This window comes from Larus michahellis, chromosome 18 (assembly GCF_964199755.1).
Source record: "Larus michahellis chromosome 18, bLarMic1.1, whole genome shotgun sequence".
NCBI classification, from domain to species: Eukaryota; Metazoa; Chordata; class Aves; order Charadriiformes; family Laridae; genus Larus; species Larus michahellis.
Window position 1 is genome coordinate 2350909 of NC_133913.1, and position 14512 is coordinate 2365420.

The window sequence follows — 14512 nt, forward strand, 5'->3', positions numbered from 1 at the left end:
AGACTGGATTCTTTACAAAGTTTAATCTTCTAATTCTGGCCTCAGCTGCAGGAAGCTCGGAGCCGTCTCCTCTCTGCTGCTGCCATTTACAGCTTCTCTTCAATCTCCTTGATCTCAGAGGAGACAACCTTGCCATCAATCACCTCTTCAACAATTGTCTTGATCTTCTTAACTTTACTTGATTCTGCTAATGAAATTGAACAGTGAATTAAGTAAATTCAATGTATATTGACAGAATAACATTACTGTAGTGCTAGCAGCAATTCCACAAATGAGGAAATAGATAAAGGCATATTTTCAGTGCGCAGTTACTGGGTATACAGGATGTGGTTTCTCTTCCTTTGAAAATCCTATATGTTACCCATAATACTATGGTGGACATTATGTTGAATACCTCTTTATCCCTCCTGATATTTTTGCTTCAGTTTAGCACAAACTTGTAGACCTAAAACCTAGGAATAGTCTTACACTGAAATGGATATTTTTGCTATTAAACTAGGTATTTTATTCAGGAGCCTGGTCTCCCTGTGTAGGGAGCAGAGAGAAGCAGATGCTTCTGAAGTCCTCCAGAGGGTAATTCAATAAATCTCTGTTGTTCTCTTGGCTCTTTGAGGAGTCTGTGGTATTTCTTTGGACACCTGAATTACACACATAAACCCAGGCTTTGTATGATCACTATAGGTTGTCTGTTCATACAGTTGATTGCTTTCTTGATGTAAGATTCCACTGGTTGGTTATTTGCTCTGAAACTGTGTTGCTTTATGTCAGGCTACTTAGTTCCACAACGTTTCAACAGGCAGCCGTCAAAAAATAAGGAAGTTAGAGTGACATACCTTTTTCAAGCTCTGCTGCAGATTCCTCCAATTGGAAATGTCTGTTCAAATTATAAATTAAAAAAATATAAATATATGGTGCCTAACATTGAAGAAAAATCCTTGTACATTTCCACTACCTTTAATCAAGACAGCTGATGTCCTTTCATCAAAACTTTTAACCATGTGTTTGAATGAATTTCCTCTGTTAAAGTAAGATTTGCTAAGCATGAGCTATAGGAGAAATTAATCTGCCAACTTGTTTCTGCAATGCTATGACTTCGGCTCATGCAGATAGTTCTTGGGGGGAAATACCACTGTCTTCTTGCCCCACTTTCATAGATCTCTGCTCTTTTCACTACAGAATATGGGACACTGGACTATCTCAACGTTTAGTGCCAGCTCGCTTGCATCTCTTCAAATTTTTAAGTAGCTTGGCTACTAGTGACACAGGTAGAGCAGAACATAATCCAGTGCAGGCTGCAAAACTTGCCCTGGACTGCAAGAGAAGGGCAGTATGCTTTTGCTGAGTGCCTGCTCTAGTGTGCTGAGGTGCTGCAGGCTCTAAACCAGGTCAAAAAAAATGTAGTCTGGGTTAGTCCGGGCCTGCAGAAGCTGCAGTCATTACAGTTACGGATCAGTCGATCCAAAATGGAATTACTGGTGCTTATGGTGTGTGCATATCTATCTAGCTGCTCAGCTCGCAAAGAGTAACAGGATATACCTATGCGGAGGCTGAGACAAACTCAACGGACTTCCACAGCAGCCTCTGAAACCCAGCAGGAACCGCAGCCTGCTCTGACTCTACAGTTGCGAACTGAGCAACAGACTCCCCCAACCAGTTGGAAACTGGCAGAGTTTACGTTTTTACCTTCCGTGAATATGCTAAACCGACAAGCAAAGTGTGTGTATTTCCTCACCCACTGTCCTCTCCTTCCAGCAGACGTCGGTACGTGGCAATCTCCATTTCCAAGCGAGTCTTGATATCCAGCAACAGACAGTACTCATTATTCTGACCCTCCATTTCAACTCGGAGTTGCCTCAGTTGAGCCTCTAAATTGGCAACTGTTTCCTGGATTTGGCTTAGCTGATAATTGTAATGTGCTTCAGTTTCAGCCAAACTGTCTTCTAAAGACTTTTTCTACAGCCAATGAAAAGAACAGAGATGTATTATTCAAGAGGATTCATTTTTGTGTTAAGATAGCATTTTGATTGAAAAGCCTCTCACTTTCTTTATTTATCCATGTGACTGTCTACTAAAATAGTCCTTATTTCAAGCACTCTGTTATTTACCATGTTAAGGTGGGACTGTAATTCAAGCTCCAGACCCTGGAAGATCTGTCTCCGGTCAGTGATCTCTTTCCTTTGGACCTGCAGCTGCTCAACGTTGATTGCCACTTCCTGGTTCAGTTCTGCTGTCTGAAATGCAAAAAATGGAGGGGCTGTAAACTGCAAGGAGACATGACTGAGGTTCTTGCTGATGTTTAAGTAATCGACCTTACCTGCTTTTCAAATTGTTCTTTGGCTTCTTGACGGTTCTTTTCTGCCATTTCTTCATATTGCTTCCTCATGTTTTCCATAATAGTCGCAAGATCAATACTTGGAGCAGCATCCACCTCTACATTAACTGAGCCGCCCACCTGTTTGCGCAGTCGGTCAACGTCCTATGGCAATGAGGGTTGTATCAGCATCACAGATTGGGTTGGGTTGGAAGGGACCTTAAAGATCATCTAGTTCCAACGCCCCTGCCCTGCGTAGGGAGACCTCCCACCAGACCAGGTTGCTCAAAGCCCCGTCCAACCTGGCCGTGAAAGGTCCCCACCAGCTACAGGGAACTTTCGATCCTGAATACTGGAAGCAAATTCAAAATCTACAGACATAGAAGTAATTCTTAAATAGCACCTCAGGGCAAGATAACTTAATCACCTTGCAAATGCTGTTTAGTGTACCTCATGTTAGAACATTTTACTTACTTTGTAGCAATAAATTCTATATCATAGATAAACATATAAAAAGATTATTTCCTCAGGACCGGATCTATGGAATAAGCGTAGAAGTCATGATTGCCATTTGTATGCTTTTGTGGGGTAGCGATCCTAAACCACAGATTATTCTTAAAGAAAACCTTCACTCCATGGTTTCTGGAGCTGTTCAGCCTTTGCTGCCCGATGCCCTGGATGTCAGTTAGTGCCACACATGGTTATACTGCTTCCACAAACGACACAAGTGCTTCAGTCCTGCACAGCACGGTTCTAAGTGCATGGCTAGGTTGGCTATTTTTCTAGGTTGGATTTTTCTAATATTGTGCTCAAAGAATGTATTTTCTGCAATGTGACAAGGAATTTACACTTTTGAAGTTGATTGTAAGAGGAAAGCTTGGGCGTATGCCATAACTGAGATTTTGTTAACAGGCATCTTGAATTTAGGATTTCAGTTTGTGTCTTTACTTGCAAAGGGGAAATAAGCAATGGTTGTGCAACATTCTTACCTTTGCAGGTCTTTGAAACTGTAACTGTAATGCTAAGGGCGAGGTTCGGCTTGAGTTTAGACTCCTAGGACATGCCGAGTACACGTATGTAACTCGTCGGTATCTCTGCATGAGCCAGAGCTCCTATTAAAACCGGTAGAGAGCAGAGCGTGTCCCAGCTGAGCAGCCAGTAGGTGATTGCTCTGCAGTGAGCTGAACCACTCTCCAGCCTGTGTGTGTTTTATTGACTGTCTCTCAGTTGATTATGATAGAACCATAGGCACATTCTCATAGATTGTGTATGTACCTAAATACCTAAAGTAGGTACCTAAATTTTGATATGCTAATCTGGAGCTGGATCCCACTGTAAGTGTAATATTCTTTTAGTTTAACCATGAAGATTTCATTTTTCCTAGTGAGGCTGAGTTTATGTGTGCTGCTTAAAAAAAAATCTCTCCCTGGCAGTGTTTGGCTGCCCTCACCTCCTCGTGGTTCTTCTTTAGAAAAGCCAGTTCTTCATTCATACTTTCAATCTGAGACTCCAAATCAGATTTTGTCAAAGTCAAGTCATCACGAACCCGGAGCAGTCCGTTAGTGTCACTGTCGACACTTTGCCTGAGCAGGTATTCATTCTCATACCTGTAAAATAAGGCTTGTTTTGTCATGAAAATGCAACTGTTTCATGTAAATGTTAGAATCGGTAACTACTGCAGCGTTAGTTGTGAAATTTTTCTTTTTATTAAACTTTACGTTAGAAAACATTTACTTATCAGCTTTGTTACTAATAACTAGAAACTTTCATGAGTAAGAGGAGCATGAAAGAGAATTTATGAAACCATCATGGAACTTACTTCAGTCTAAAATCATCAGCAGCCAGTTTGGCATTGTCAATCTGCAGGACAAGCCTTGCATTTTCCAACTGTGCAGCAGCAACCTAAAAAGGAATGGTGGAAAAGCAATGAATCTTTGCACATAAATGCACACTTGATCCATTTCTGGAAATTAATACCACGTGTGGGCTTCATCTTGCTTAACTTTAGCTGTCTATTTGTCATCTAGGTTTAAGTTAAGTTCCCTTTAGAAGTGCATAGGAAGAATTAGGGTTTTCCAAAAGGCAAATTATCCTGTCATAAAATAGGTATATAACTGCTCTTTGGAAGGGATCTGCTTTTAAGGGATGGGAAATAGAACCGGTGACAAGTAAGAGGGGAGCCATTTAAGGAAGTAGAATAGAATTAATTAGTTTTGATTCAAAGATTTTTCATGTATGAGATTACTCATGTCTGCTGACATATATCTAGTATTACAAATTACATAAAATCTGTCAGTAATTTATTTCTGATCAAAATAAAGCATTTATTTTTCTTAGCTGAGATAATTGCAATTTGGAAAAGTACATTTTCTACAATAGATTATTATCTATCTCCCTGATAATTGCAATTTGTATATTTATAGGTGGCTGTATGATATCTTACCTTATTTTGGAGATCCTCAATTGTTTTAAAGTATGAGCTATAGTCTTGCCTTATGTCTATGGTGTTGCTCTCGTACCACTCCTTGATCTGCTTTTCGATCAGCGAGTTTGCCTTTTCTAGAGAACGCACCTTCTCCAGGTACGATGCCAAACGGTCATTTAGATTTTGCATAGTTGATTTTTCATTGCCAGCGAGCAGCACATCGTTACCAGTAATATTAAGCTGGAAGTTCCCACCGAAGCCTTGCCCATAGCCGGAGCTGGTAGAGATGCGGGTGCCATAGCCCCCTGCTCCCCCGTAGACACTGGGCGCCTGGATCTTTTGGGTGGCTATTTTCCTGGAGCTTAACCCACTGATGCTGGGGGCAGTAGGTTGGATGCGGGTGCTTGTACCCCACTGAATGCTTCGGGTAGAGAACGCCATTTCTCTTCTTCGTCTTCTAAAGTGAAGCAGCTAAATCAGTGCAGGTAGAGAGCAGCTGAAGTGAAGAGCAGCGTGTGCTCTTTAAACCTTTATACTGTGTTTCGAAGAGGAAACTCAATAGTTATAAACCCCACCTCTGTTGACACATAATGTAACTGGTGTCAGCACAAATAGCACACCGCATATTGCCCCCCCACTCTGTATAATGTAAAGGGTTTTCATCTGTTCATCTGTTTTTGAGAAAAGCTCCCCAGGTAGTTTGGCTTGCTTTGTTACTATTTTGAATAAGAGATAAAACACAAATAAACTGTTAAATCATTTATCACAGTATACCTGCAGCCATAATCTCTATAGTCCTTTTGAACAAACAAGTAGATTCTAACCCCCATACCCAGTGTATGAAATTAAAATGAGAGTTGACGATATGTGACAAGAGACCTAAAATATTTATATTTGCAATCAAGTATATATTTCTGTTGAGTAAGCAATACTCTGGGCCTCAGGACAGTCTAGAACAGTGTATAAATTATTAGAAAGGAGGCATCTGTAACTACTGTGTTATTTCATTTTATAGTAAGCACAAAACAATATTTATATGGTAGTTGTTGTAGCTAGCTTGCGTTGAATATACATTCATTTAGTGTTAGACAACCGATACAAGTTGAACTAGCTTTCAATACAGTTGAAATTAATCAGAGAGGGTATTGCTTTATCCATAAATAAAGTAATAGAATCAAGACTACTGTAAATCTTCATTGCCCACTTTATTTCACATGCGGGATTCTGAGGTCCATAGAGGGACGGGAGGTGCTGAGATCAAGCTTTCAGCATAACCATCTTCCAGCCCTCCCGTGTGGCTGAAGTTAAAGCAAAACCAGTATCCCTCCTGCCTGGTCAATATTTTAGACAAAGAGACTACCAGCTAATGTTCTGTCACAAACCCGGGCGCTACGTTCATTAACAGGAAATCAGCTGCCTTTTTTCAGCACATGAAGAAACCCAACAATCCTACTTAGTTCCTGAGGTTCCTAAATGGACTATGGTGTAATACGAGTGATACAGACCATGCAGAGATAAAATGGAAATCAAGGGAAGAAAGTGGTTGCTGGGGGGCTTAGTGCAGCAGGAAAGCGTGTGGCAGGTGTGCTCTGGGACAGTACGTAGGTGTAGTTCCTTGGGGCATTGCACTGACAGTACTTTAGTGTATTATTAATGTACAGCTGGTCAGGTAGAACAATTAACACATATTGCTTGTATTAGCAAAAGCAGCTGGTGTACGTACTGATCTTCAACCTCAGGGCCAGGAGACTGGTGAGACAATAAGCTTTGGAGGCAGTAACTCTGTATTGGAAGAATCTTCAGGTTTCTGAGAACACCTAACCTGGGATGGCAGGGAATCAGTACTGCTAAGTCTTTTAAGTTACTGTGCTACAGATTAGTCTAAACAGTATTGGATCAAGGCAAAGAGTTAAACTGTCATAATTAGCTATTCTGAAAATATGCATCTTCCACAGCAAAGTGATCAGCGTTCAGGGCGGAACTTTTTTGCAGGAGGATGCTATGAATTGTCTTTGGACCTTGAACTTTTTTGGGTGTAACTGATAATGAAAAGCATTTATGAGAGTTGAAACCAAAGTACACTAGTAATCAAGGTGGGTTGTCTTTTGTTCATTAAAAATATTCAGACTGAGTAAGAATTGATCATGGTAGAAGGGCAGAGCTTACACCTTTAAAGCTGTAAGAGGAATACAGCAAGAGGTCCTGCTACACTTACATTTCTTGGCTATATATTTCAATGTCTGGTGTTTGAAACTTACAGAAGCTGGATACTATTTAGTAATGTAAGAATAATATAAAAATACATTTCAGATTGATAGAGAAATAAAATTCACTGATACATAAAATTTTCTAAACTTCTGTCTAACTTCAGCTTATACAGTGATCTGAATTAAAGTGGGCATCAGGATTAGGTGAGACATTTGCTTTGTGTTCAGGCTCTGCTACTTTAGGTCAAGCTGAACCTTCAACAATTATTTTCCTTCCAGAATCCTCTTGACTATTAAGCAAAAGTGCTCAAGGCCTATGCAATTGGAAGCACAGAGCAATAGCATCATGCAGATCTAAAATGAAAAGACATTGGGCTGAATTTTCTTAGCATTCTTCTTCTTTTCTTCTCCAAATTGTTTACTGACAAATTCTCTGATCTTATCATTTTGCATGTGCTTTTCTTCCAAAAAATAAGCTGGAATATTTGCAAGAATATTTACTAAGATCAGGATAGGTATTGTTCATAACAGAGGTGGGTTTTGCTCCTACTTTTTAGTTGAATACAGGGTTTTTTTTAATGGACTATATCTTGAATGGTGGTATAAACCACTGGAAACTGCAAGTGAACACCACAGGCTATATCTCTACCAGTAAATGAAACAAAGACAAGGCCCCGAGACTGGCCAAAGGGCAAGTGGCTGGTTGTATCTCACGTCTCCAAAGCTGTTCAGCTGTCAGCTGGGAGTGCTCATCAGCCTCCAGTACCTCTTGAACTATGACCAGATATTATCTGGAAGAATATGGGCTGCCTTACTATTTTTTAATTATTTTTATATTTTATTGGTTGTAACAGTAAATTATCTAAATAGATGTTGAGGAATCTAAAAATATATTATCTGCAGTTTTGTTCAGTGTTAAAGAAATGCTGTTAACACTTCGCTGATGTTTTAGTTCAGTTTCCAACTCCAAGCTCCATTGCGAATACTCTCTGGAGGACGGTCCGTGGATTCGTGCGTAACACTTCCTTTCAGTGACGTGCTCGGTCGGACTGGTCTATGTGTAATCATAATAAAACATTCATAGCAACACTAATAATTTTTTTTTTTTATGAAGAAATCTCACCTGTGTGACAGACGTTCAATGTATACTAGAGAGCAATGAAGATAAGTCATGCAGGGGTATGATAACATGTGCATGCCATTTAGTATTACTCACCTTTACTAGCCAGTCATGGGTAACCAGTCTTGAGAGTTCAAGGAAAAAAGACACACCCAGCTTTAGTTCTGCATTTATGCTGCCTTTAGGTGGAACATATGCTTTTCTTTTGGCTGGCTTAAAGATTTAAATAAAGAAAAGACTTTAGTTCAGTTTTAGTGACAGTCCATTCTAGGAGTGAAATCCAATGCCCGTTTATTAGTCCCTGTAACTACATTGCTGATCTCAGTTTGGGTTTTGTGTCATAAGGATTTGAATCTGAAAGATCTCTTAGAATAAAGTCCTGAAAGGACTTCTACTGTCCAAAATGCATTCAGGGAGGGGGAATTCCTTGTTCAATATTCTAGCCATATTCCAGTATTCAGTATTTGTGTGTCTGAGAAATTCCCCTCCTTCTCTTCTTAAACTACTTGTGAGAGAATTTAATTCCAGATTTATGCCATACAACTGGTTTACAACCAAGGGAACAGTTGAGATGAGCTCTAAGGGGAAAACGAGAGCCAATTTTTAATGTAGATGGGAGCCAATAGCAGATTCTAAATTAAGATTTTTCTGAACGAGTGAAAAAAAAGTACTTAGGACAATTCTCCACGCTGAAAACAAACTATCTTTGCACCATTTGTTAATGCAAATTCTGCACCCTTGAAGCCTGCTTTCTCCAAAGAGTAAAGCAAGATGTTTTGTGTTTTGCTGAATGTGATCGGATGAGAGAAAGGTCCAAATAATGTCAGTAACTCCACTGGATTCACTTAAGCCGTGAGCATTTGCAGCACAAGATCTTACACTGTCTTCCTCACATAGATATTTTTTCCTCATTTCCTTCTCCTTTTTATCTTTTGTCCAATGAAAATACCTTAATCATCAAATCACTACACCTTATTTCTTTCTGCTTTGAGCTTTTGACCAGAGATGTAAATTTTTAAAAATACTTTAAATAGTGTGATACTTAAAGCTGTGTTCCAGATCTTGGAGTGGTGCATAAGACAATGTGTTGGTTACATCTTTCCCCAACCACAAGCTGAAAATGAAAGTCAGGAGCTGCCGTTCCTGTCTCAGCTGCTCTCCTCGAATAGAATCAGATTTCAGTGCCAACAATAACAGCTCCAGGCCATACAAATGAACCTTCTCTTTTTTCTTCCCTAAAAGTATCGTTAATATCAGGTCTAATATAATCTAAAAGACTACCAGGCAGATCTTTTTCCCTGCTAAAAATTACGTGCAACTGAGGTGTCATTGGAATGAGAAAACCAGTAAGCTGGAGAAAATTTCAGCTTACTGGTTTTCTCAGTTCCATAATGCTGGAATAGTTCAGTATCCATGAGAAAACGTTACACATTTATATGATTCGGTAAGCAAATACATTTTTCATGGCCCTGTGCAAATATATGGCCATACTGATAATACGCCATAAAAGATATGTACCAACACTGCATTGCATGTAGTCACTTTTCTGTAGATTTTTTTTGGTAGCTTTAAAAAATAAAAAAATCCTTGTGGTTTCAGGGACCTGACTTGTATCACCCTTTGGAACCCCAAACCAAGAGAAAAACATAATTTTTTTGAGGGTATAATTGCACTCATCTCTCAGGAGTTGCCTGGGCAGTTGCGTGGCTGCAGCTGTTTGTTTGGGGACCACTCTGGTAAATCCTCCTTTCAGTGCATCTAGTGCCCCGTGGCATCCCCTCTCCCAGTATCTGTATAACCAGAAGCAACTACGGGTTGCTTGTTTTGTAAAGAGAAGGAACCTGAAACACTCTCCCAGCTTCAGGATCTGTGTCAGGCAAGCAGGTATCCAAACAAAAAAAAAAAAGAAAAAAAAAATGAAAACAAGCTGAAACTGCATCTCAGTACGCCCCTTGAGAAGGCTGTGGGCTTTGAGGAATGTCCATTACACAAATTCTTCCACAGAAATTTCCAGTTAAAGTTGTTCACTGGCCTTGCAAGTCTCGGAGGAGGCACAGATAGCAAGAGGAGCGGTTCCTGTGGCAGTGCTGGCTCACACAGTCCCATTTGCATCCCATTTGGAACAGGAGACAATGTCTATATACCTGTTTGTCACTAGAGGCCACCACATGCCTTCTTAAGAGTTACACCTACAAATCTACCTATTATTTGCTACAATGGGAGAATCCATGCTGGAACCTGAACGTGGTTAATGAAATTCACATACTGCCTAACAAAATTTAACATACTACCTACTTTTCTGGTCCTACATCCAGAAGAAAAATTTTTTGCATAACCCTTGTGGCCGAATGTTTAAAGTTATTTATCTTCACAGCCACAAGCTGTAATTACAAGAGTTTTGTGCTGTGTATAGCAGGGAGTTTGTAAGCAATGGCAACAAGTATTATCTGTCTTTCTAAATCTTGAAGGCTGAATTTTTGAGGACAGGAATGTTCATTATCCCTTCGAATGATGCCCCTTTCTTTATGACTGATGCTTGAGTGTCTTAATTTTTAGACAGCAATAAACTCTAGACAGTAAAGAAAAGGTTTCTTTGGTTTTGTTTTTATGTTTCTTTTTGGATAGTAGCACTGTTCTTTCCAGGGGAACACGTCCATTCACAAGATGTCCTGGTAACTGGCTTGAGACTGTTAACTAAGAAACTTAAGAGAGACTTAACTAAGAAACAGCCTGGGCACTGAAATGGCTTCTAAAAACTGATAATCTGTCTCACTAATAAGGAATGAAAAAGTGGGTGTTTTCCTGCACTGGTAACTTTAAAATCACAATTTCTGTCTACTTGCAGCAACATTACATATTTCCTTCTTTGAAATTACGCTGGCAAGAGTTGCTTCCAGTATATTTGGTTTATGCATTTTATGCTTTAATTTCTTGTGTGTATGATTCAGGGGTGTAGTGCTGAGACAAAGCTGGTACTTTTTCTCTAAAAGTAGCAGACTATTACCTTCTATTCTAAAGAAGTACTGTATAGATTGTCAGCTACTTCAGCTTGTTTGTTTCTCCTTTTCCCTGCCTGCTCCAAATAATCATTCCTCTAAATTGAAATACATTTTTCTCAAATTGTATTCCTCATCTTTGTTGCTTTCTATAGAGCCTAATAACAGCCTATCGAATTAACGCAACTTGTCCTTAGGAAGTTGGAAAGCAAAAAAATTTACCCCTGAAGTCTAGACAGTTATTGCAAGTGGCTTTACCACAGCTGATGTTATGATTTTATGCCTTTAAGCTTCTGATGCATATTCAGTTTTTCAAAAGGCAAATGAATATGTCCAGAAGAAGCAGCCATGCACCTGTTTCACCATTAGGTCATGTCTAGTACTATGAGTTCTATTACACAGGCAGCCCAAACTGTAATATATATTGATGCTTATGTTTAATGTGATATTTTTACATACAATTCTTTTATGCCAACCCCTAGATGTGTGGTTCAAGTGGGTCATTTCAGTATAGTCATACAATTAGAAACATCATAGAATACAACTTGAAAAGAAATGAAAAATTTTACTGAGGAAGGAATTATGAGGTAGCAGCACATACTAAAAAATTACTTGTGATTTCACAAAGCCAAATGTACATGTAGAGTCAATAATTAAGATGCTTTTGCTGTATAATTCAGGACATGGGGAGGACGGGGGGCACAGGCGGCTCAAGCGTTATTCTTTCCTTGCTCCCCTGTTTATAGATCCTTCCCTTCTCAAAATGATTCATGCACAGGAACAGGCATCTCCCAGCAAAACTTTAGAAACCTTTATAGGTCAGGGTGTGGACATTGTGAAATGTTTTACCGGCTCTTCTACCTATTCTCTCTGCTTCAATAATAGCATGCAAACAGTGTTTATAGCAGTGTTATAAATGCTAGGTTATCTTTTCTTCTCTTTCTGAAATGTCTTCATTAATTTTGCATCTGTATTAACAAGGCAGGCAGAAAGCAAAAATTTTGCTTTCTACAGAAATGTCTTGTTCATAAATAAGGAAGAAACCTGCCAATGTGTGACCACATCACCAGAAAGAATGTGTGATTAATAGCGCAAACCATGACTGCATTACCTCATCGCAAACTTCTTCCAGAGGATCAACAATTCACTTACCAAAGCTGCATATTGTAATATACCTTAATAAGTTTTAACATTTCTACAAGTGAAATGAGCTATGAGTCATACGCATTCTGGAGTGCATTCAAGTCTGTTAGAAATCACGTTGGAGGATTATTTAGTGCAGGACTTCCTTAAATGGCAGGTGAAACTGCAAGAAGTGATTTGGGAATGCTGATGGTTTCAGCCTCCTTTTATAGACTGTGAGTTCCTGTGTCTTGTTCGTTTGCAAAAGTATTGTTACATCATTCACTTAGGCTTAGAAATGACATTATCTCCCACTGATAGTTTTTTGCTATCCTGTTCCATTTATGGGAAATGGAATATATTAACTTTGAGTGTGCTATTTTTTATGATACTTCAAATTTTTAAAATTGCAGTTTCTTTGGGCCTGGGTTGGTCACTTCTTTGATGTTGAAACAGCACTTCTGTGTATATTTAATACAGAAGCAGAATAAATACCAGCTAGCAGAGTTCAATCCAGTTTAATATAAGGAATTAATAAAATGATTTTTCAAGCAATACAGAATCACACTCCTGAAGATTTCCTTTCCTTCAAGACACTGATCTAAGAGAAACAGGCAGAGGAAGAAGCACATACGCCATCTCTCTTTTAAAGTTTCCCAAATACTACAGAATCCCCAAAGACACCCAGGCATAGTGTTCTGTACAGCACTAATTTTAATAGGGCTATTGGCACGTGTAAATTGAAGAACAACATCAAAATACGTGCAGGGATATGTGCAGGGTCTTGACCAGCGGTGCATACTTGAAATGAATCAATCAAATTCTCTCTTCAGCGCGATCAGATACAGCAAGGATTGCTGTAACTAGAGAATGGCTCTTCGCGGAAGTTGTATTATCTAACAGCTGGGCTAAGTAGAAGCTGTGAAGTGATGAATTCTAATTTAGCCGCTATCAGTGACTTTCTTTGCAGCCTTGAGCAAGTTGTGTCATCTCTTTTTCCAATTTCTCAAGCAATAAAATGGGAATGATAATACTACCCCCATTCATTATCTCCCTAACTTCATCTCTTGGCGTGTTGTGAGAATATAATGTTAACAGTGCATGCAAGTGGTAAATTTTGGTATCATTATTTATTACTTAGGGTGCAAACCTACCCTAAATACATTTAGAAATGCATAGCTTTTCTACTAGGACACGAATTCAGAAAGAATCAACAACTACTAGATATAGAGTAACATGTGGCCGGTGACACAGTATCATAAGCTGTTCAACAAAAAGGAAATCTGCAGTTATACATAGCATTCTAAATCCATGAAGAATTCTCCAGAAATAAGCAATTTTTGCCACAGAATACTTGCTTTCATTTACAGAATAGAATGTAGTGTAGTGGACATTTATATGTTTAAGGACTAATTGTTTTGGGTTACTTATTAAAAGACAGCAACTTGAATGGATGTGTTAGAGTCACCGGTGTGTGATGATGTTAGTGACTGGGGTGAAGGATGAGGTCAGCGTTGTGGCTGTACTGGCGTCACCATTACAGAATGCAACAACACAGTAGTAACAGAGGGTTAAAATCATCAGAGCGGTGGAGTGGAATGGGAATTCCGCTGCGTCTCAGCCAGTACCATTTCATTTGGACCAGAACCCAGCGGAATAGAGGAACGCAGGGAGTGCATCTCTCACCTCTGCATGAGGGGACACCAGGACGGGAGTAAAGCCAATGCATTGCTCAAGAATGTGAAATAAGGACAGGCGTGTTCTGTAAAGCGCTTCAATTATTTGTTTTTCCTTCTTGTTTCCTTGTAGTTTAGCACAATCAAAACCTAGTGCAAAGCATAGATATTTTCCTTTGATTTAGAAATTAGGGGCTACTTAGAAGTTTTTACAATTATTTGTATCATAGCAACATGGTTATGTTCTGTAGATTTGATAAATGAATCTAGCTTTAAATGACACAGAAAATTGTTCGAGAAAACCTAGGCACATTTTGTCCAGATGCTACAAACACCAGGTCTGGCTTGTTGGATCTGGTAAGCCATAAGGAAGGACATTGCTAATTAGTCAAGAGTTACTAATCCTGTATTACAAGTTTTACCCAATTTAAAGAAACCATTAGGTAATCCATTCAATGCTTTTGGGATCTCTTTGTGCAACAAGGGTGGAGAGTTGGGGGGGGCAAAGGGGAATCGTGAACTGGTCCTAACATGCCAGTACGAAAACATTGTATCATAGAGATGGACTTTGTTTATTTTAAATTTGCATTTTCTTTGAAATTTTCACTTTCTTTTGTGAGCCTTGTTTCAAAGCAAAGCAGGTAACAGGAATCCT

The 14512-nt window shown here is 39.2% G+C and overlaps 1 protein-coding gene and 1 long non-coding RNA gene across 2 annotated transcripts in view; one reads left to right on the top strand and one right to left on the bottom strand.

Annotated features, from left to right (window-relative positions):
• LOC141732863 (uncharacterized) overlaps positions 1-14512 on the top strand; it is a 165732-nt gene that overhangs the window by 21303 nt on the left and 129917 nt on the right. The gene's annotated exons all lie outside the window — the stretch shown is intronic.
• LOC141732728 (keratin, type I cytoskeletal 20-like) lies at positions 87-5177 on the bottom strand. The gene is made up of 8 exons (XM_074562044.1): positions 4755-5177; positions 4131-4213; positions 3762-3918; positions 2315-2476; positions 2106-2231; positions 1733-1953; positions 834-874; positions 87-184 (listed from the first exon to the last, which is right to left on the bottom strand). The coding sequence occupies exons 1-8, from the start codon at positions 5175-5177 to the stop codon at positions 87-89; spliced, it is 1311 nt and encodes a 436-aa protein (XP_074418145.1).

What these genes read in the sequence shown, in the direction of transcription:
- LOC141732728 (XM_074562044.1), bottom strand. Translation starts at nt 5,177, where the DNA reads ATGGCGTTCTCTACCCGAAGCATTCAGTGGGGTACAAGCACCCGCATC. An exon ending in TTGAGGATCTCCAAAATAAG is followed by an intron (nt 4,214 to 4,754) that starts GTAAGATATCAT and finishes ATTCCTTTTTAG; the next exon opens with GTTGCTGCTGCACAGTTGGA. An exon ending in TGCAGCAGAGCTTGAAAAAG is followed by an intron (nt 185 to 833) that starts GTATGTCACTCT and finishes TTTCATTAGCAG; the next exon opens with AATCAAGTAAAGTTAAGAAG.